This window comes from Seriola dumerili, unplaced genomic scaffold (assembly GCF_002260705.1).
Source record: "Seriola dumerili isolate Sdu_G_001 unplaced genomic scaffold, Sdu_1.0 BDQW01000138.1, whole genome shotgun sequence".
Lineage (NCBI taxonomy): Eukaryota > Metazoa > Chordata > Actinopteri > Carangiformes > Carangidae > Seriola > Seriola dumerili.
In genome coordinates this window covers 16,150,440-16,173,156 of record NW_019174393.1, presented here as the reverse complement: position 1 = coordinate 16,173,156, position 22,717 = coordinate 16,150,440, and the positions used below count along the sequence as shown (strand labels likewise).

At 39.6% G+C, this 22,717-nt stretch overlaps 1 protein-coding gene across 1 annotated transcript; it reads left to right on the top strand.

Moving 5' to 3' along the window:
- Positions 1-461: 461 nt before the first annotated feature.
- On the top strand, positions 462-13,551 carry stk38l (serine/threonine kinase 38 like). The gene is made up of 14 exons (XM_022749437.1): positions 462-756; positions 6,326-6,465; positions 7,101-7,152; positions 7,267-7,389; positions 7,565-7,648; positions 7,743-7,866; positions 8,229-8,383; positions 8,584-8,686; positions 8,865-8,926; positions 10,026-10,143; positions 10,388-10,511; positions 10,640-10,735; positions 10,835-10,926; positions 11,191-13,551. The coding sequence occupies exons 2-14, from the start codon at positions 6,332-6,334 to the stop codon at positions 11,313-11,315; spliced, it is 1,392 nt and encodes a 463-aa protein (XP_022605158.1). The 5' UTR covers positions 462-756; positions 6,326-6,331; the 3' UTR covers positions 11,316-13,551.
- Positions 13,552-22,717: the final 9,166 nt, after the last annotated feature.

Genomic DNA, 22,717 nt, shown 5'->3' with positions numbered 1-22,717 from the left:
TTTGATCACAACATGACCTTTTATTGACCTTTGATACCGTCTTGTGCTTCGTATGGCATTTTCTATTTATGGATATGTACTTCTAAAAAAACTCACAATAATCTATATTAATTTAATAGTAAGGGTTCCAATAACTATAATCAATAACATTGTGTTAGAAGACTGTAGTACTATTGTAGCTAGTGTATTCTTTCATAGCTGCATGTGCTTGCTAACCAAATTAACCTGCGTTCTCAAACACAACCCTTGCGATTTAGATCTGGTCATTGGCTGATACACCTGTCAGTCATATTTATATCCGCATACGATTGGCCGGTGGAAACCACGGGTCCTCTTATTCGTCGATAATTGGTTCGTGCTAGCGTCACTCAAGTGCTACGACGTTGCGTTGCCAGAACGTCTGATGAGCCCAACGGTCCCAGGAAGCACCGCTGCTTATTTCATATTTTATAGCGTAAAGGACGGAAGAACCGTTGAATTTCGAGGTCGAGAGTTACAAATGAAGACGTTAAAATATTTGTAAATAATGTCAGGTTAGCTTGTTGTGAACGTCAGAGGACTTCTGTTATGATGTGGCGTTGATATCAGCGATGTTTACTGTGCAGCCTGATAGGTCTCTCTAAGGGTAGCCAGTAACTGGAGCGTGTAGACTTCAGCTGCCTAAATATTAGGCAGGAAAATACGAAATAACAAATTTCTTCACCTTGGTTGTGGCTGGCGGCAAGCCAATAATTGACTCTGGAGCAGGACACGGAGGTAGGTGAAAAATATTTCTTTCAAAAAGCTGTCGTCGGGTTTTTATTTATTGCTACAATGGAACCTGCCAGACAGACGCAAAGGGAATTTAGCAGACAGATAGCTAGCTAACACAGCACCAAACCGACCCAATATCTGTATAAAATATAAAATACATAATATAAGTGTTTCAACAGTGAGGATAATTTAGTGTCAACCATCATGTTCTAGCTGTCAGTGATGGACCCAGAGTGGCGCCGAGTAGAGGTTTGACAGGGTGGCAGAGAAATATCAGTGTAGCTGAGTTGGGAAACATTGGGCAGATAATATACAGTCTATAGGCTAAACATTAATGTGTGGACAAACTGTAGCTATGCAGGTACACACCATCTTAGGTGAGTAACAAAGTACGTTACACATAACAAATCTATCCAAATTTTACATTTACATTTATTTTGATTTGTGTATTTATAGTTATATGAAAAGAAATACATTTATTCCCTGGAGCATTAAATCTCTTTTAAGTTTGTTTTTGTTTTTTTGTAATTTAATTCAAAGTTTGAAACATATTCATACAAGTACATATAACCCCTGGAAATACAAACTGTATAGCCATGAATAAAGATAAATTATGAATATATTGCCATAGGAACATCAGCATACTGACAGGAATAGAATTCAATTATTGATACACACTATTCCCTTACAGTTCCCATTAGTGACTTTTCAATCCAAAAGTGGCCATTTAGCTTGAAATAAACAGAAGGTTTAGCCAATATATGTTATTTTGAATGTAACTTTTATTGTGTGTATATGTGTTTGTGTATGTGTGTGAGAACGCATGTGTGTGTCCCTTTCCTCTCTGGTGTCATGACTGAGCCCATTCATTCAGGATGGAATGGTTTTCCTGTCCAGTCACTTACAGCACTTCAAGGGTGGAGTGTGTCTGTGTGTTTCCACACACACATAAAACTGACCTTACACCAAACTGAGAAACCCACCATGTGGGGAAACAGTTACACTCTGAATCTTATGCCTTAATTTTTATTTCATTTCAATTTTTTTTTTTTTATTCAGACTTCATAGATAGTATCTCCTACACATGTGAGGCATTAAGAGTTGGACTCTCAGCTCACTGTCTGTCAGGTCTGATAATGAATGTCACTGTGGCAACAAGATTGCTATCATGTTATGTTGTTGTTGGTTGTTAGCTATGCTGTATCTACCTATACAGGTAAACACAGACCTTGCTGGCAGCAGTTTTCATTGGGAAATATCAGTATTACTGTTGATTATTCAGAGTAACTGGGTCATTGTTTTCTTGAAGGACATTCTGTTGCCTTTTATTTCTCAAGCATAATTTTTGATACTTTGAGCACCACTAATGTTTTAAGTTTTGCACGGCAGAAATCTCAGCCTAGGAGATCAGAAAAATATGGCAGATAAAAGTAAAACTATCTGCATGGGTTGTATATTTTGTGAAATTTGGATGGACTGAACCTTTAACAGTTTTACTGTGACCATTTGTAGATTATAGTTGTAATTGTCAGATTTGGCTACTGGCCCCTATTTTTCAGGCTTCATGCTTTAGTCTCCAAATATTAAGCCTGCCTTCAAAATGCCTTCCTTATAAGTGCCTGAGTGGTGTACCCTTGTTTGTTTGGCTATGGGGTGGATCTGGTTAACTTCAAGCCAAAAAAAATCCCTCCAGTCTAAGCTAAAGGCCTGGCTGGCTCATCTGTGATGCAACAGTTTCTGACTGTTTGAATGATGCTTCGTTTTCCACTTTGGTGGAAAAACGAGCTCAAGACTCATTCAGGCTGATGTCACAAGTGTGTACATCAATGGGTCTTTTACACTAAAGACATTTTGACACGTCACAGTAGGAAAAGCATAGGTGGAACTAATAACATTAATGTTGGCTGAATTCCATTTAGCTGCCTCAGATTCAGTGTTGTGTTATAGACCAGTGTCACAGCAAACAGTTTTGCTTGTCAGCAGGAAAAGCGCAGACACACTTTATGGAACTGAGCCATTGTTAAATAAATTTGTTTCACCAGTGCTCGTTATGACAAGTAAAACTGTTGCTATGGGAACAAGTCAACTGTGCACGCTGCCTCTGCAGAGCCATCATTAATGTCATTAGCAGCACCTGTCCTTCCTCTGCTATGACAGGTCAAAATGAATGTTGACACTCTTCCATTGCTCACCTTTAAGCTCCACACAGCAAACTAAAAGAGCTGGGCACTATGACAATAATAACTCTGTGTTTGAAGCTTTGGTGAAATAGTTTCACAATATTTTTCTAATCAGAATGATCATTTCGCCTCATCGGTCCACCTTCTGTACTGCTCTACAAAAGCATAATTCAGTCCCTACTACACTCCCGCTCCACCTGCTGGTCTCCACCATTACCAAGTTGACTGCCTCCAAAATCACTGGTCTCCCACCCTCCAACCTTAACAGAGCCATCACTTACCTTAAACACATGACCCCCCCCCCCACAACCCGATTTCACTGTACTCCTATCTGATCACAGATACAGGATATATATTGGATGTAGTGATGTAACTGGATTTGTTATGTGGGAGTATGTACTGTACAAATGTTGAAGACACTAATGTCTACCTATCTACGTACCAGACCTATGTGAGTTGGCTTCATTGGTACAGTTCATAGAGGGTCCCCATAAAAACTGTAATTAGTCTGCTTGTGCGGCTTTGTTTTTGTTCAAGATCACATTTTATTGGTGACAATCAGTGGTGTTTCCCTTTAAGCTGAGCCTGCTTGGAGTGTTGTGCTCAGGTAAATCTGTGCAGATCACAGTAACTCAACACCCTTGTTTGTCAGCGTCCCTGTTTTCCACCCGGGAGAAACCTCCCAATCCAAGTGGTCTGCAGCAGTGATTCAGTGATTTTCCTCAGAAGTCAGGAAGTGACTCGTTGTTGTGAGATTGTTGGGGCCAGGACGGGAAAAGGGCCAGTGACTAGACGAAACAAGGGTCCTATCTCTGGGCTGCAGGGCTGTTTTATCTCTGTGTGAGCTAATCAAGCCCATTCATACCTTTCTAATGCTGAATTGTTTTGGTAATGTACTTATCCACCCTCTTCCTCTTTCTCTCTGTTACATAATATGTTCACAATCTGATCATGTTACTTTTATATTAATGTAAGAAGAAGGAAGGTTAAAGTTTCCTTTCTAGTGCTTAGTTTTTTCATTTCACAACATCATTCATGCTTTTTTAAAAAAAAAAAATAATAATATATATATATATATATATATATATATATATGTATACTTTTTTTATTCAGCCTACTACCGCTCATGGCCTCCACCTTACAAGTATGTCTGTGTCTCCTGCTCTCTGTGGTTTTCTTTCCACCCACACAAGCACTATACATCAAATCCAACATGCAAGTATGTGACCCTGTAGAGAAAATAGTTTTTGTCAGGGAGAGAACAATCGTTTAAGTGTGAGCATAGAAAAACTGGTCAGTTTACAGCTGTTACTGTTTACTAAGGACTGAAGTGCTGCTCTGATGTGATGCATTGTTCTTGTAAATGAATGATGGGTTTTGATTTTCCCACCAGTAAAATCACCATCTCAGCTTTCCTCAGCTTAATAAGTAAATTTCTAGGATCTTTTTCTGTCCTTCGTCTTGGTGTTTTTTAGTGTTAGAATTGTTCTTTGGCTGTTTGATTTTATCTAAGACTTAAAAATTCACAGGAATGTATACTGAGAAAGATGTGTGGAAATTTCACTTATTAGTTCCTGGAATGAACCCTGCATGTACCCTGCAGACCATGAGCCATCATGAGCACATGATTCCCTGTCCCTGTTCTGGGGTCACAAGAATATTTTTGTACCAAGGATCTGACTTGGGCACCTCCTCTTAGCCTGTGGTTAAGGGATCTGTTCCAGAGCTGCGCTCACTGAAATGTAAAAATGGATACCTCCTGATAATTGACCTTTACCCTGCTTGGCCCCCCAGTCAGAATTGAAATTTAAAAGCAGACTTTAACATCATTAAGTTACACTTGGTAACTTAGGTCATCAGACGCACAAAGTTAAGTTTTAGATAATGTTTACAATTTGAAAATCTACCCTGCAGCATGAAGTAAGATGTGCACCTCCCAGCACAACATATACAGATACATAAGTGTCAAAGCCTCAGTCCACAGAGAAATGCACACAGCCATTATTCAGAAACCGAGCCTTAAAACCAGCCGTCAAGACTTCTGTAACTGTGTGATGTCACAACAAAGCAGTCATCACTCTCATCCATGTCCCAAACCCCGCCCACCTGGACCCAAACCATCCAACCAGGATTTGTTTTTTTCTGAGTGTTTACCTGAAATCTACTATATTTTTCTTCAATATGCTTAGATCAGCCAATCAGAAGAGAGACTCGCCGACCTGTTGCGACTAGAGATGTAGAACTACTTTGAGATGGTTTTTGGTTCTTAAAACTACAAATATGTATTTTTTATGGATCAAAATGTCAAATAAAACACAGGAAAAGCGCTTTAAAATCTTGCTTAGTGCAGCCCTGAAAAGAAGAGTTGTAGTCACGCTGTGGTCATAGCTTGGACATTAAACCTGTTTTAAAGCTGTGGTGCTCTAGTAATAGGCAGTTTTTTATGTAATATTACATATAAAGATGCACCCCACCCATTGATTTTACACATAAAAGATTGGTTTTGTTATTATACAAAGTAACTATAAAAACAGTTGTATAATAATCTTCCTGGAGGGACCCTGATGATGTCATCAGAGTTTTAAATTTTGACCTAACACAACAATCATCAAGTAGGACAGTGTAGATACTGTAGAGGACAGACAAACAGGTGGTGCAGGGATAAACTTATCAGCCACAACATTCACCCCACATCTGTCTGCATTGGTGGGTGGGAAGCCAGTGAGGGTTCTTGTCAGTGTCGCTGCATTATTGACTGCTGTCCTGCTGGAGAGCCTGACCAGAGGGGACAGTGTGCACCTTTGGTATTCACAGCAAATTTATGTAACTTTTACTGAACAGAAGTCACAGTTCCCAAAAGTTACGATGACAGGATAAAGGACCAGTCACACCAGAAAGTGGCATAGCGATGTTTATCAGCAGATTCTTGTCAAAGAGGCAGCGCTAGTTGGTCACTATAGCTCTCTGAGCCTTTTTCTTTTTTCTGTACTGAGTTTTACTACCCCATCATTTTGTTCTTAGGGTTGTACATCGTTTCACTCAATTAAAGTATAAGTTAATTAAATTTTGCCATTTGAAATGCTGGTATGACCTAGCCTTAATGGTAAATGCTAAAATATAGCACAACAGTAGTTACACAGCAACATCTAGCTAAAGTTTGTGAACATTAGAGAACATTAGCCAGTCCACCATAAGCTACTGGTCATATCACACCAAGTGAGGCTGCAGCAACAAAACTCATGAGTGTAATGAATTGAATTGAACCAGTGAAACTTTATAGAAGACTGAATCCTTCCTTGATGCTGAAATTGTCCAATATACACTTCACACTAGTAGAAGCAGTGACTGGACTGATATGCTTAATCTGACATTCTTTTTTTGTTTTTTCACAGGATAGTATGGCCATGACGGGAGGGACTGCAGCTGCCCTTCCCATGAGCAACCACACCCGAGAGAGGGTGACTGTGGCCAAGCTGACACTGGAAAACTTCTACAGCACTCTGCTCACCCAGCACGAGGAGCGCGAGATGAGGTAAAACCACAAGAGCAGATCTGAAATCTGTTCCTTTACAGTTGACAGAACCTGCTGATTTGAAAACACCAGTCCTCTCTTCTCTCTTACAAATGTATAGAAACACACCGGACCCACTGCATGTGTTGCTCTTTATCAGGAATATTTCAAGCTATGTTTACTTTTTACTTCCTCGACTTTGCACCTTTAATAGTCACCTCATTCTGTAGAGGTTGTTCTGGACCTTTACCACAGTGCAGCCAGTTACCTCAGGTACTCTGCATGTAAATGAAGCTGTTGTTTAAAGCATCAAATATCGCTACATCCATCACTGGAAAAGGTAACGATGCTGAGGCGTTTCATCTCAGGTGTGAACACAACAGAGGCCGTTTTATAATATACCTTTTGTACCTGTGGTGTTCTCACATTACCTGGGACTTGATCTCGAGTCCAGGTGACACAGTTTGGCTCCTCAGCTGACTCACTGTTTACTTCCCTGTATAAACTGAGAGTAGATTCATTGTAAAGGTCTGACACGCTTTAGGTCACCTTATCCCTCCTTGTATGCTTCCACTTTGTCATATTTTATAAATTAACAAGGAGTAGAACATTTTTGTAGGTATTATTCTGATTTTTATGCATTTTACATTATGTAGGCAGAAAAAGTTGGAGAAGGCAATGGAAGAGGAGGGTTTACCAGACGAGGAGGTACAGTTCGCTTTGTATTCTCACTCTCTCTAAATGTTATAGAAAAATTGTTTTCATTCTAAACTTTTCTGTTCCTCTTCATCAACTTCTTCAAATCACTTCTGTGTTTTGCAGAAAGTGATGCGACGCTCCCAGCATGCCCGTAAGGAGACCGAGTTCCTGCGACTGAAGAGGACGCGGCTGGGCTTGGATGACTTTGAGTCCCTTAAAGTTATTGGACGAGGAGCTTTTGGAGAGGTAACTGAAATTTGGATTGGTGCACGTTCACACAGTGTTACCACAGTGTTAATGTAATTTCCTGGGTATTATATTTTTCATACTAGAACTCTGCATACACTGCTGTGTTTAAATAAAGCACTGACATTTGTGTTCACATTCCTTGTGACTGAAACCGTGATGTCTTCTCCTTCAGGTGCGTTTGGTGCAGAAAAAAGACACGGGGCACATTTACGCCATGAAGATTTTGAGAAAAGCAGACATGCTGGAAAAGGAACAGGTGAAACATTTGTCAGAGCCGTAGTGCTCAAGGATGTCAAAGCACACTGGAGTTTGTGTTCAAGTGTCTGAGGTTGTCTACCCTCTCCCTGCAGGTCGCTCATATCCGGGCTGAGAGGGATATTCTGGTGGAGGCAGATGGCGCCTGGGTGGTCAAAATGTTCTACAGCTTCCAGGACAAGAGGAACCTCTACCTTATCATGGAGTTCCTGCCTGGAGGTTTGCACTGACACCTTGATTGTATGGGGCTACAGTTCTCTGAAAACAAGAGCAGAACAGAATAAAAGTCAATTAATGTGGGTGATGCTGAAGTTTGAGATTTTGTCAGTGTTTTTTTATTTTGTTTGTTTGTTTGTTTTTTTTTAGCCATGATGGCTCTAATTCAAACTAGTTGATATTTTTATTCATAACAAACCAGACAAACCAACTGGAGAGCCAGATATTGAGTGTAACATTGATCTGGAAACGGGATGAATTCCCATTTTGTGTCGTAAATAATTGTCCAACATGAGCAAGACTTGCATGGGTATAGAAATATTATCATTTATTAAAAATGATAACATCATGTCGCCTGTTGCTAGGCGACATGATGACCCTGCTGATGAAGAAGGACACTCTGTCTGAAGAGGCCACCCAGTTCTACATTGCAGAGACGGTTTTGGCCATCGACTCCATCCACCAGTTGGGCTTCATCCACAGAGACATCAAACCTGACAATCTGCTGCTGGACTCCAGAGTGAGTCCACAAACACACACACACTTGATGACCTTCACTATCTACCATTTCTGAACATTTAAAACATTTTGTTAAAAAACACAAAGATGTAATGCAGACTCATGCACAGACACATAAAAATGTCCTGACTCATACAGTGTGTGGTGCGTGTGCACGGTGACTTCCTGCAGGTGATGAGTCAAACGTCTCTTTTATCACAGGGACACGTGAAGCTGTCAGATTTCGGCCTGTGTACGGGACTGAAAAAGGCTCATCGCACAGAATTTTACAGGAACCTGACGCACAACCCACCCAGTGATTTCTGTGAGTTAAAAATCTAATCTAAAGTCTGACCTTTTTTTGTGCAATGTCTTTAAATTTCATTTACATTTTACTTTGATTTGTTTGGATGTTTTATATTTGACTCATGTGAAGCATTTTGTTAGTGTAACTATTCAAGTGATCATATGCTTTCCTGTCTATCCTGTCCTTCATGCTGCAGCTTTTCAAAATATGAACTCCAAGAGGAAAGCAGAAACCTGGAAGAAGAACCGGCGGCAGCTGGTAAGACTTTGACATTTTAATCGTACTTGTACTCCAGAGAAACTTAGGAGGCAGAAGTGGTGTAATATTGAAGAGTTGTACATTATGTACATTGACTGTAGATGCTGGGCAAAATTAAAATTAGTACATTTTAAGTCTATTTTTTTACATTTACTCATCTGGCAGATGCTTTTATCCAAAGCAACTTACAAGTGAGGGACATCACTAAAGCTTCAGTGCAGTAGGAGACCTTGGTGTAGGTACGACATCTATTTAATAAGTGAAGGAGATCAGGTAAAGAAGTGCACAGTAAGAGCTAGTCAGACATGTTGGTGTGTTGGAGGTGTTGGATAAGGAGGTGCTCTCAGAAGAGATGAGGCTTCAACAGAGTCTTGAAGATAGAGAGGGACGCTCCTGCTCTGATAGCATTCAGTAGCTTGTTCCACCATCAGAGAACCACAGACCGGAACAGTCTGGACTGAGACCGTCTTGTGTGCAGGGAAGACAATGCCAGATAAAATGAAATAAAGCTGAATAATGAGTTCAAGTAATTGGAGCAGACCCAGAAGTCACTCTGAAGGCAGCATTAGTGGATATGATTCAGGCGGCCATGGGTAGACAGTGGAGGTCAATGAGTAGCAGAGTGACATGTGCCCTTTTAGGCTGATCAAGGCCCAGACAGGCTGCTGCATTCTGGGTTTCACTGTGTATGAAGGGAGGCCTGTCAGAAGAGCATTGCAGTAGTTGAAGAGAGAGATAACTATGACCTGCACTAAGAGCTGGGTGGTGTATTGAGTCGGGTAAGGCCTGATTTTTCTGATGTTGCATAGAGCAAAGCAGCACAACTGCAAGAAGGATGCAACATGATCAGAGAAGAGAGCGGGTGATCAAACATGACACCCAGGTTTCTTGTGACCGTAGTTGGGGTAAGAGATGAAGAGGTGATTTTGATATTGATATTGTGATGGAGACACTGAAGAGTTTAGTCTTAAAGACGTTTGGTTGAAGGTGGCGTTCCTTCATCCATGTGGATAGGTCGTGGGGTCGCCTGGCGGGAACGACAGGTATAGTTATTAATTAAATTCCTACCTCAACTTCCAGCTGTCTGTGTGGCTTTCAGGCTTATTCCACTGTGGGAACGCCTGACTACATCGCCCCTGAGGTCTTCATGCAGACGGGATACAACAAGCTGTGTGACTGGTGGTCTCTGGGCGTCATCATGTATGAAATGCTCATCGGTAAGGATGCATGTCTGTAGACTGACAGAGCAAGACAGAGGTGTAAAGTGTGAATTTTTCAGTCTGAGAAATTGGCATCATTGTTTGAATAAGTTAACACAATCAAATCAGACTTAAGGTTTGCTGTACACAGGAACAGTCCCACCAAAACACTACACTAAATTTACAGCACATAATTAGCTAAATAATGTCTTAGTATTACAGTAACAGCAGCCTGTGTAAAATCCGCGTTGGCTCTGTTCAGGTTATCCACCGTTCTGCTCGGAGACGCCGCAGGAGACATACAGGAAGGTGATGAACTGGAAGGAAACGCTCGTCTTTCCACCTGAGGTCCCCATCTCAGAGAGGGCCAAAGACTTGATATTAAGGTATGTAAAAATACTATAGGATGATGGCCACATGCCAAACATGTTGGTATAGCTACTATATATGTGAATATATTTTTAAAAGGTGAATTGTGCAGTTATATGATCAGCCTGCTGTGTGTGTGTTTCAGGTATTGCACTGATGCTGAGAACAGGATTGGAGCTGTCAGCGTGGAGGAGATCAAGAGTCATCAGTTCTTCGAGTCAGTGGACTGGGAGCATATCAGGTACAGGGAGCAGTATTTTTTTAACCTTTTGCAAAACCAAAACCAAAACCCTCTGTCTTCGTCATTCCCTCCATGATTCCCTGTGTGTTGCCTCCACAGGGAGCGGCCGGCAGCCATCTCCATTGAAATCAAGAGCATTGACGACACCTCCAACTTTGATGACTTCCCTGAATCAGACATCCTTCAGCCAGGTTTGTCTCATGAAATACTCTGCTCGCTGCACTGCAGGAAAATCTCTTATAGGAACACAAGTCTTGGGTGGGGAAGGGAACTTATTGAATTACAGGCAAACTAATTTTAACATCTGGTCATTTGTGTAACTTATGAGAAACAACACTGCTGTTGTTGTCCCAGCTTCTTAAATATTTGTAGGGGCTTCTCATTTACATTGCATGTTCTTTATTGCCCCCAACAGGCATCTAGAATAAAAAAAACTTTCCTTTTTCTTTTCTCAGCCAATGCGACAGAGCCAGACTTCAAGTCGAAGGACTGGGTGTTCCTCAACTACACGTACAAACGCTTCGAGGGTCTGACTCAGCGAGGCACCATCCCCACATACATGAAGGCAGGGAAGGCCTGACAGTGTTGTGGAGGGAAAAAAAACAGACGTTTACGGACACAGGGTCGGGCCCTGGAGCCCCGCTGGTGCTGAAGGCTGAACTGTCAGCCTCTCAGTCTAAATTTAACCCTCATCAAAATTTATTTAGGTCTGCTCAGCCGCCGCAAGAACGCCAAGAGCTCGGAAATTAAGGAGCATTACCGCATTACCTCGGTTGTTTATATCGTATACATGTGCTGTCTTTAGCCATAGCTCTCAGGCCAGCTCACTAACTAGAACACTAAATCAGCATATCTGCATGTTCAGCGGCATATTGCTTCTGGAGAGGTTTTTTTTTTTTTTTTTACGGCCTAAAGGTGACGGTGGGAATGAGGCCTGAGTACAAATCACTGCTTTGACATCTTTGCATCGATAAGTTTCAACACTGGTGGCTCATTTAACTCTAATGCAAAGAATTCTTGATACTGGAGACGTGCTCTATACACTGTAGTGAAACTCTGGTTCACTGGTAAGAGGAGGAGCCCCTCACTTGTTCTCACCCAGACTCTGATCATGGATTTAAAGGAAAGTTCCAGCACGATTTCTAGCGTAAAAAATTGAACTCAGAGTTCAGATTTCTTTTTAACTGGCAGCAGCTCTTTGTTTTGGTTTATCTGTTGGTTTGACTGAGTTGTGATTGACAGGAGGTGGAACCTGACGCAACCTCAGCACCGGCTATTCTTTATGTCAGAAGAGACAACTTAGAGCTAAATGGAGATACTGGTAGTGTGATTTCTTCCTGATTTCCTTTTTTATTTGGAAAATGCTATTAGATCCCAGTGACAGCTCAGGGTGGTCTGAGACAGTGGTAGGAGGTTGTAGGAGTGTGTAGAATGACAGAATTGTTGGTATATGTTTTTGAGTTAAAAGAACAAGGCTTGTAGCTTTCTTCAACATGTTAGCAGTGTGGCTGGTAGCGTCGGTCCAGACTGAAATATCTCAACTACTGGATGGATTGTCATGAAATCTGATACCAACATTCACGATCCTCTCAGGATGAATCGTGATCCCTTATGATCCCTTAACTTTTCACCTGCCACCTAATACCTCTAAAACTAATGGCATTCAGCCTCGACTGTACCTTGTTAATTTGCTAATGTACTAATTAGCAAGTGTTAGCAAGCTATTACACTAAACATTAGCGTGTTACCATTGTCATTGTGAGCGTGTTGGCATTGAGCTGAAAGCACCACTGTGTCTCGGTGCAGCCTCACTGAGCTGCTAGCGTGGCTGTAGACTCTTAGTCTTGTTAGCTTGTGTTGGGTGTAATAGCACATTTATATAAAAAAAAAGTGACTGGGAATTATTTCAAATGTGAAAGATTTTATCCAGTTAGGATATAAAATATGAAACAAATGAGTAAAAACTCAAATCATGCTGGAATCCTCCTTTAAACCTCATGGTGGTGACACACAGTGCAACTTTGTGTCAACCCTCCCTGCAGCATTGCTTCAGCACTGCTACTTTTCTCACACAGAGGAACAAGTTGTTGCCAAGAAACATGTGAATGCAGTTTACCCTGCACCCGACATCCGTTACAGCGGAGTGTTGCCCATTCTCATTGCCAGACAGACTGCACAGTGTGTCACTTCCCTTTAGAGCCAGTGGTTTTGTTTAGATCAGTGCTACAGTAGTTGATATTTCCCCTGATTTTTAATTCTGATCAGTCCAACAAGCCAATCGCTTCCTTCTTAGATGAACAAAACATGCAAAGTGCCTTTTAAACAGCTGATAATTATTTAACCAGATCTCACAGATGTTTTCAGAGATTAATCAGAGGGATATTAATTACAATTAGAAACTATAGTACAGGTGTTTGAGGGAAGAAAAAACAGAAAGAGAAAGGGAAAAATGATTCTTACTAGTTCAGCTATATAACTCAACTTGTGGGAAACCATTGATTGACTCTGTAAGGACACACAAAGGCCTGATGTGTCAGTTGTATTTATTATGTCTGCAGAGTGATAAAACTGATAAAACAGACTGATGAAACAAAGGCAGTATAGTAAAGCAGGTTGGTTAATAAAACAAGAGGCTCATAAAATGCATCAAAGCAAACACGGTGAACAAAGTGTCTTTGTTTTGCAAGTAAAGATTCAACTGAGAAACTAAGAATAGATTAGTGTGATGGATATCTTAGACACATGTTTTTTCTTCCTAAATTTCTCTGTTCATATTGAATCACATGTTAAATATTTTTTTTTCTATAAAAAAAAAAGCCTCATAAACATCAAATGGAGAGCCTCTCTTTATAAGCGAAAGAAATCACTTAACCATCACGTCCACTCAGAGTTGTCACCAGACGCAGCGCTAAAAATAGTTACCAAAGATCTCTGATCGTCACATGTCGTGATCTGAACACGGATTCAGATGTAGCCGTCGCTTACTGCACTTAACGTCAAACTACCTTTAGAAAAACCTTTTCCAACAGAGCTAACCTTGGTTATGGAATCATTTGCCATTTCTATTTCTACACTTGTCAGAAAGTGAGTGTGCAGAGACCGTCGCTTCTCAGTGAGCACATCTGTTTAAGTGTTTAAATGCAGGAAAAGCTCTATAACGTACACACAGGGACAGGAAACATACCGAGGACTTTACCATGATGAACTAAGTTCAGCTGTAGCCCTCACAGGAATCCCATATTAAACTGTCTCTGGTGCTATTTCTGAAGAATTGATGGAGAAAGTAAATCCTCTAGCAGTTTGATAAATTAGTGTTGTATTATAATACACCTACACCAGTCTCTGTCTTTTTACATTTTATCTGTTTAACTTTAATTTAATCCAGGTTGTCCTGCTGAAAATCTGTTCTCCAAGAATGCACCATCAAGACTGACTAATAACGAAGGAATTATGGTTGACTGATACGGGATTCTGAAAGCAGATACGTGTATATTTTTGCATTATTTATTATTTTTCATGTTTTCCTTGAAGGTAAATAGGTATAGGTATGTGATATTCAGTGTATTTAAAAAGGATGATTTTCATATTGTTTGGGTTTCCGAGAATTCAAAGGGGTACTCCAGCAATTTACTACTGCACTTTTGTAAGTGCAAGAAAGAGATAATGGTCAAAACTGATGCAGCTGAGGCCAAGATATCGTGGGTTTTAGTCTCTAATGTTCCATAAACAGAATCTTACCCTTACCCTATCTTACTGGGTAAAATTGGTGGCGTGCCCCTTTTAATTACTCACAGAAAATATCTGGAAAAATGTTATTCAAACAATCTGCATCATATCAGGTAGGCAACCCTGACTGGCCAGTGTTTTTTGCCATGATAAAAATCCAAATGTCTGGGTTAAACCCAAATACAAATTAATATTAAAGCTAAGACCAGGCTGCAGAAATCTGTGCCCTTACTGGAGGAGAATAACATAGCAGGACAGATGCATGATGGGGGGATTTTGCTGATGTGCTACCACTGCAGAATCACTGGAACACACTGACACAACCTGGAAAAAGCCAAACTGCTGTATCCAGAGCATCTTGTTTCACAGCCGAACAGTTAAGATTGTTCATGAAAAACTTGTGTGAGTGAGTGTGACTGTGTGCTGACAAAAATGACATTTTCATCAAGTAGATACTTTTTTTGTGAGGTGATAGGTCACCTTGTTCAATGTCAAACTCATGTTCTGTGTTGTAATAGAGAAATTATTACACTTTTACTTTCAGGACAGGAGGGTTAATACTGTATCTGGGATCCGTTCAATTCTATATAAGTGTATACAAGATGACTTGAAATCCATTACTGTGGCACTTTATCAAAAAATCAGCTTAATTATTGTGACGTCATTTTTTCACAAGGTTGAGAAGAGTTCAGGATCTAGAGGACTACGTTAATGCCACTTACATAATGAGTTCAGCCAGACAATTCATTTCTTAAGGACCAAACCAGCTTTCTGACTCCCCCCTGTGTGTTAGTCGTATTAACATCACATAATCCAGATGTTTAGAATACACATTTGCCCAACTCAGAGAGCAAGGAAAATGTATTTATCCTTTTTAAGAAAAAGTGATACAAAAAAGATGAAAGCAGATTAAAGTCTCATTCACATCTAGTATCTAGTTTTAGATGTAAATAGTCGACTTCTCTGCCTCAGAAGCCTCAGAAGCCTCAGAAGCCTCGTGACTCAGCTAATAATATGTAATTTCCCCCCTCGTTAAAGCACGAATTCAGTCTTCCCATGAACTTGTTAAAGGTTTTAAAACCCCTCCACAGGCCAGGACTATGTTGTGAGGTGTTCTGTGTAATGTGTACATATTGTTGTAGACACTTGAAGGAAACAGTCTGTAGAGTGAAGGAGGAACTGCTCATTAATATATTCATTCACACTGATGAGTTTTTATGTTGATAAAATGCTTCAAATAATAAAATTAAACACTTAAAGTTTTAAGGTTTCTATTTTTTTTATTGGGGATGGGAGGTAGGCAGGTTTCAAACATGGCTGAGTGGTTCTCTAAATTAAGACCACATTTCCCTTAAACATATAGAATCTTAAAGAAAGTTCTTAAAGGTCCCATATAGTATAATGGTAAATGTCCATGTCTTTTTTGAAGAAAAAAAAACAGGTCTAGGTTCTATATTAATACTGTGAAAGTATTAATATTAATTACTATTAATTGATATGTCACAACAAAGTCACCACTCTCAGCCATGCCCCAATCCCCACCCACCATGGACCCACCATCCAACCTGGCAGGATTGGGGTTTCAGCGTTCAGTGTTTACCTGAAATCTGCTACATTTTTATGTGATCACTCAGAAAACAGTCAGTCAATCAGAAGTGAGGCTCAGAGCCTCCTCTCTTCTGATTGGTTCGCTGACCTGTTGTTACTAGAGCTCCAGACAGAAGCCTGAGAGAGGAGATCTAAAACTACATTGAGATGGTTTTTTGGTTCTTAAAACCACATATATATCTTCTTATGGATCAACACTTCAAATAAAACACAAGAAAACAGGAAAAAATGGGACCTTTAAGTCTTATAAAACATTTTGAGAATTTTCATTCAACAATCTCCTACAGCATATTATTACTATTATTAGCACTTGATTATTAGACAACTATTCAGTCCCAGACTTGGAAAACAATGAACCAAGTCACTAATAACTGAATATGAAATGCACTCTGAAGCTGCTCAGTTGGTAAGAATGAGAGAGAGGGTATCTAAACGTTGGCATCCGAAAGCAGTTTTATTTAACCAGAACCATCTAGGAGCTGAATGAGGTTCTTTATCTTGGTCATTTGTTAATGGTGTCATTCAAGATCACACTAATGGAGCGAATGAAGTGATTTCACAGCATCAGTTATAAAATTGTGAATTTAGTCTCTCTTGGTTTTTTTTATTAATCTAACCCTTTGCATTTGTGTGATTTTTTTCTTTTTATTAAACCTACACTATATTAATTATGTTTTTTTTTCCTCAAGCCTATTTTGTCTGCTAACTTATCAATCAAAAAAATTGATCACTCGAGATTTTTTCCCTCCCTCATGGCAACAATGAATCATCCTGCTGTAAAAACACCAGGAGATAACAGACATCTACAGACCAATTATTAGATAGTGAGATAGATAGTTTGTTGATAATAATAATAATGATAATAAAAACAGTTAATAATAAATAAACAATAATAATTAGATTAGTCCACTTCCTTTGGCTGAGGTGTTGTATAGCCTGATGGCAGTGGGAACAAAGGATCTCCTGAACCTCTCTGTTCTGCAGCGCAGTGAGATGAGACGTTTGCTGCAGCTGTAGCTGCTTCTCTTCCCTGCCAGAATGTTGTGGAGAGGATGGTTGGTGTTGTCTAAGATGGCCTCCATCTTACATTGCATGCGTCTCTCCACAGCAGTCCTGAGTGAGTCCAGACTCCTGCCAAGCACAGACCCAGCCTTTTTTACCAGCTTGTCTAGTCTCTTTGTGTTCATGTCTGACATGCTGCCGCCCCAGCAGACTGCAGCATAAAAGAGCACACTGGCCACCACTGACTGATAAAACATGTGCAGCATTTCACTGCAGACGTCAAAGGATATTAGGTAACTAAAACATGAGGGAAGATGATTTATGTGGCCCCTTGGTTCTTTAATAATTAAGTATTTATTCAAATATATTTTACGAACCACTTCATTTCATGGTTTCTGATTCTGTAAGGAAGCAGCTGATTTTGGTTCTCAAACACAGATTATCATCACATTTTCTGCATATGGCCTCTGCATTAAAAAGTACAGTTTATCTGTATAGCTACATGTTATTATCTACTGTTCCTTAAAATTCACCTTAAGGCACCCATATGCAAAATGCTGTTCATGCTATCACATATCAATAATGGTTTTTAAATTTTTTATCTTACCCTTTATGACAATGTGGCTCTGCTTCTTAAAATAGAGCTCTCACCTTGAAATGCAACGTTATGTCTGCTTCACCTCCTCATTTCCTTCAAGTGAAACATGTCATTGGTAATTTTATTATGTAGAAATGAATATATTCATATATGGGAGAGTGTGGTGGTCAAAAAGATATTTAGTTGCTTTTGGCCAATATGCAGTAGAGGGTTAAGCAAATGAGTATATGGCAGTAAGTGATGTTTTCCATGTTAATACAGGTATATTTTGTTAATAGAATACACATGTAAAAGTGGCAAAATCCATAAAAGAAGAAGAAACAATTTCTAAAGTGGAGCTGTAATTTAATAAATAAAAGAAAATAAGAACAGGCTGCATTTTAACTGAACTTGCAACAGGCAGGAGTGGACAAAAAGTTACACAGTATACTGTACAGGCAAAAGTAGTTTTGTTTTTTCCTCCTTTTTAAAAGCAGCACAGTTGTTGCTGTGTTTTGTCACTAGAGGGCGCTCTTCATACACATCAGTGCATTGTTCAGCTGCTCCGGGTCTTACAAATGGGCTCACTTTTCATAACCTTACAGTTGCCATGTGAAATTAAAACCTTTTAGTTTTATAGATAATTTATATTAAATGATTTAAAAACTTATGTCTGTTTAATGGACGTGACTGCTTTAAAATCATCTTTAAAAAGCGCGGCGGGGGAATAGAGGTTGTATTGAAGGGAAGTGGGCCAAATTGTGGTTTTACCCGAAACTGATTGCATCACAGGTAGACTACAGCTTGTTGGTGGTGCTTCTGGTTTTTTTTAAAGAGAGTGCAGAAGGGTTTTTGTTTCTCATTTTATTTTTAGCTTACAGTAAAATTGGCAACTCACGTTTAGTTTGAGTCCTCTTTTCATTGTATCTTGTTTTTGATTTTTCTGCTTGCCCTGTTTCCCTCTTTCAGTTATCCTCACACATCTTTGCTATCCTCATTACTAGCGAATAAATTTTGCTTAACCAAGTCCAACAAGTTATGTTGCTTCCCTCTTCCCCAATTGCAAGCTGGGTTGTAACAATAGCATATTAATATGATGATATTTCCCTTGAATTTACAGCGCAACATTTCTTTACCTTGCCAATATATGTGAAAATTAGTGTACTGCATAATACTTACTCATTACGTCATGTTTGATTTCAATGGAATTATTGTACATACAGGGATGCACCGCGATGTTTCATCACATCCCTGTGTCGCTCTGCACCTGTATACACCAGGTAACGTGGGCGAATGGCAAAGAATTCAAGTTCAAATTCAAATTCAAAATCTAGTTGTGTCAACTGGGTTTCTCTTAATTTGACAGGGTTTCTGGTTTCCATTAAGAAATCAGGTTACTGCAGAAAACCCCAACTACTGAGTTACTCAAGTGCTTGTAAACGCACCTGATGCAAAGGTGAGGTGGGTGTCATGACCCCATTATTATCAAAAATAGAGGAATAGCCTACCTACTTCATGTAGCTATATTTAATTGACTTTTTAATTTTTTTTACTTGTTTTAAATTCTACACGTTTTATTTAACTTTAGAGTTGATTTTTCTGAATTTTAATTCCTCGGACATCTAGTGTCAATCTGGTGTAGAATAAACATGTGGACGCCACAAATACCATTTTAACAGGACTTTATTGGAGTATATTTTACTGGACATCCCAGTTTTAGTAGTACAGGAGCCTAATTATTGATCCTACTAAAACAACGAAATCATTAGTGTCAGTAAATAGTTTACAGGTGATGTCAAACTGATCTAAATTAAAATGCAATGGGTTTTATCCATAGTTTTTATAGTTGTTTTTGGCTTATAAAAAGTGGTTTCCCTTGCTTTAAAGTTGACCCGTGTTTTTTAATTTACCAACACATCTGTGACTAAATGAAGACATCTAAAATATTTGCTGGCTATGCAGAACCAACTCCAACCAGGAGCACTGAGTTCTGAAGAGGGAGAGAGAGACATTCCTCTGTGAGGAATAAGAAAAAACAGGGTGTTCCCCTCAGGAGAGCCAGGGTGGAGCTGACTGACACAGAGAGGTCACAAACAGGACGACCTGCCAAGATCCAAAGCCACAGATAAACTAAACTCAACTCAAACTTAAACTAGGAGTAAACAGAATCCACATCTTAAACTTGCTGCCCCTTAAACTAAACAGACCCATACACAAAAACAAACCTATTTATCCCTCATGTTGTTTTCAATATGTAAAAGCCTTTAAAATCAAGAAAGAAGTATATTTGTCAAGAATATTTTTTTTCACTCTACAGAGGTTAATACAATGTGATATTAAAAATATATATATTTAAATCCACAATGCTTTAAGTATAACGGTATTTAGACTTTTACGTTTTACTGCTGACTCTGGAGTGTGCTACACAGAAGTATATAAATAAGTTTTCGTAAGTTTTAGTAATGTAAGATCAAATAGAAAAATATTTCCAATAGGACTGTGAAAGTTTTAATAAAAAAATTATTATAGAACCAAACATATTTCCTATGAAGTGAATAGAATACCCTGTAGGATTTGTAGAAAGTTATAGGAATACTAAAGAATTCTATTGGGAACGTGAAAATCCTAAATGACTTTTTGACTAGTGACAAAAAACTGTATCTGCACCAGCTATATGAATTCATGGTAGTTTTTCAGTCTGTTGCTAAAATTAATATGTCTAATATCCTACTAAAACTCAGTGCCACTATCGGTGTTTCCTTCCACTTACGACGTTTCCGGGTTGGTAGAGTGCACGAGGACAGTGTACTTTCTCTGCAGACGGGTTTTAAATGGGTTAACGAGCCAAATGTCGCCACGTGACCGTCCAGTTATATAATATATAGGTCAACACGTTTCTCGCTGGCACGTGCAGTCTTCTCTCTTACATAAAGTCTCGTGCAAAGGTCTCGAATTACACTATGTAGGTGAGCGCCAAAGATCGTCAACATTAGAGATGATGTATCACTTTGATTTTTTTTTGTAAACTAAGAAATGGGGACATGATTTGGATAATTACCGATTACACTTAATATACTCTTGTTTTGCCTTTTATCACAGAGTATTTGAAAAATTCATGATGACATAAAAACCTAACATTTGAAGTTTTCTCACAGAACCAATGCCGTGTGTAAAGCTGTTGGAAAGTTGGCTACCGTGATTATTTCTGTCCTGTTTAGTCCTGTTTACTGGCCTCCTGCCCTACTCCAGCCGCCCGCCAGATATCCCTGGACTTTCTTCCTGTTTCCACATCCACCTGCTCACCTGTTTTCTATTTCCACTCACTGTAACTGGAACTCACCTACACAGTTACTGCTAATTTCCCTCATCTGCTCCCTGGTATTTATACCACCACCATTTTCCGCATTCAGTTTCCAGATAGTTTGCTAGTGTTTTCCTTTGTGCTGCTCATGCTGTGGACCTCCATGTCTGCTACTTGTAAGGCTATGTAGTTACCTGTTGTCTGCCTGCCTGCCTGACCATCTGTCTGTAAGCCTTGTCCTCATCACTATCTTCATTGCACCAGACTGTCTGTGCTACCATCAATAATGACAGTCACATTTTTGTCCTACACCGTGGTTGTCATAAAAGTCAAACTTATACATTGTCACTATGTTAAAAGTGTATTTATGGAAAACACCCACTTATTGGCCAGCCCTTAACTGAAACAGAAATAATGTTGCATGTTAGAAATAACTGAAGTATCAATATATGTAAACTGCATATCAAAATGACTGACTGCTTGTGAAGAACGGGTTTTGAACATGGTGCAATAACTTTAGGTCCCTCTTCACTGAAAAATATGGTTGGTTCACTTAGATGCTTACCTTTTACTGTGCAGAATTTGACACTATAAAGCTGTTTTCACATGTATCTGTTGAAGTGGAAGCTTCTCTGCTTTGCCAACCTTAATGCTGAGCATGTGAGCAGGATTTAGTGACATGAGTAGGAAGCCATCATCTAATATGCAACATACAGTGAAAAAAATTAATTTTTCTTTAAGGGAATAACTTTTTGTCAAAAAACATATTTGGCAAAAATCATATTCAAAGGAGAATGTATTTACGTCTTAAAACAAACACTTTAAATATAGGAAATCAAACATTCTGTCAATTTCCATATGGTCCCTTTTATACCTTGCTGAGTGTGATTTTGTTGATTATGTATCGGGAAAGGAGGACAGAGTGAGACGTCTTTTTCTTTTTTTACTCCCGCTCTGTTTGGAGGAAACCTACAAAGTCAGATCAGTGACGCGCACGCTGCACTTTTTCAGGTCACCAAAAAGTGCGTGGCACCGGAGGAATCAATCAATCACCACTCCTGTCAATGCCGAACTAACTCAGGGATATGATTCTAAATTCTTTTATTAGTACTGACGTGATTTCATTGCTTATTTCCCGTTAGCCCATCCACTACTACGCAATTAACATCGCCCTGTGATGTGATGGGAAATGCCCAGCAGCAGAACATTTTGTTCCGTTCTGCCTAAATGCGAGACACATTTGAATATGTTTATATGTTGCATTACATCAAATGAAATGCCACAAAATACTCACGGAACACACCAATACACTCATTTTAATCGTAGATGACAATTTTGAAAGACATTTTGTGCTGCCTTAATTGTCTATCATGAAGTACACTGTCAGCTTCATGCAGAGAAATGTATGTTTCATGCTTATGTCTTTCATTTTCAGAGGAAAGATGCTGATTCATGAGTGTGACGAGCTGAACTGAAAAGAGTGCTGCTGTCCTCATAAAATGCTGTTCTGCTGTCAAGTGAACACCACGGACATGAATGAACCAACAAGGCGATGGGGCAGGAGGAGGAAAGCGTAGCTCTTCCCTCTTTTCCTCGTTTCCTAAATGACATGGGTGCCCCCCCCCCCGCGCGCTCCTCCTTTGCACAAGAAAAAAAATACGAGAGGAGGAGGGTGAGGACAAAAATGAAGTCAATTATACAACACCCCAGCTCTCCGCAGCTCCCTCCACTCCTCCTCTCCCCCCCTACTGTATTACTACTACAGCTG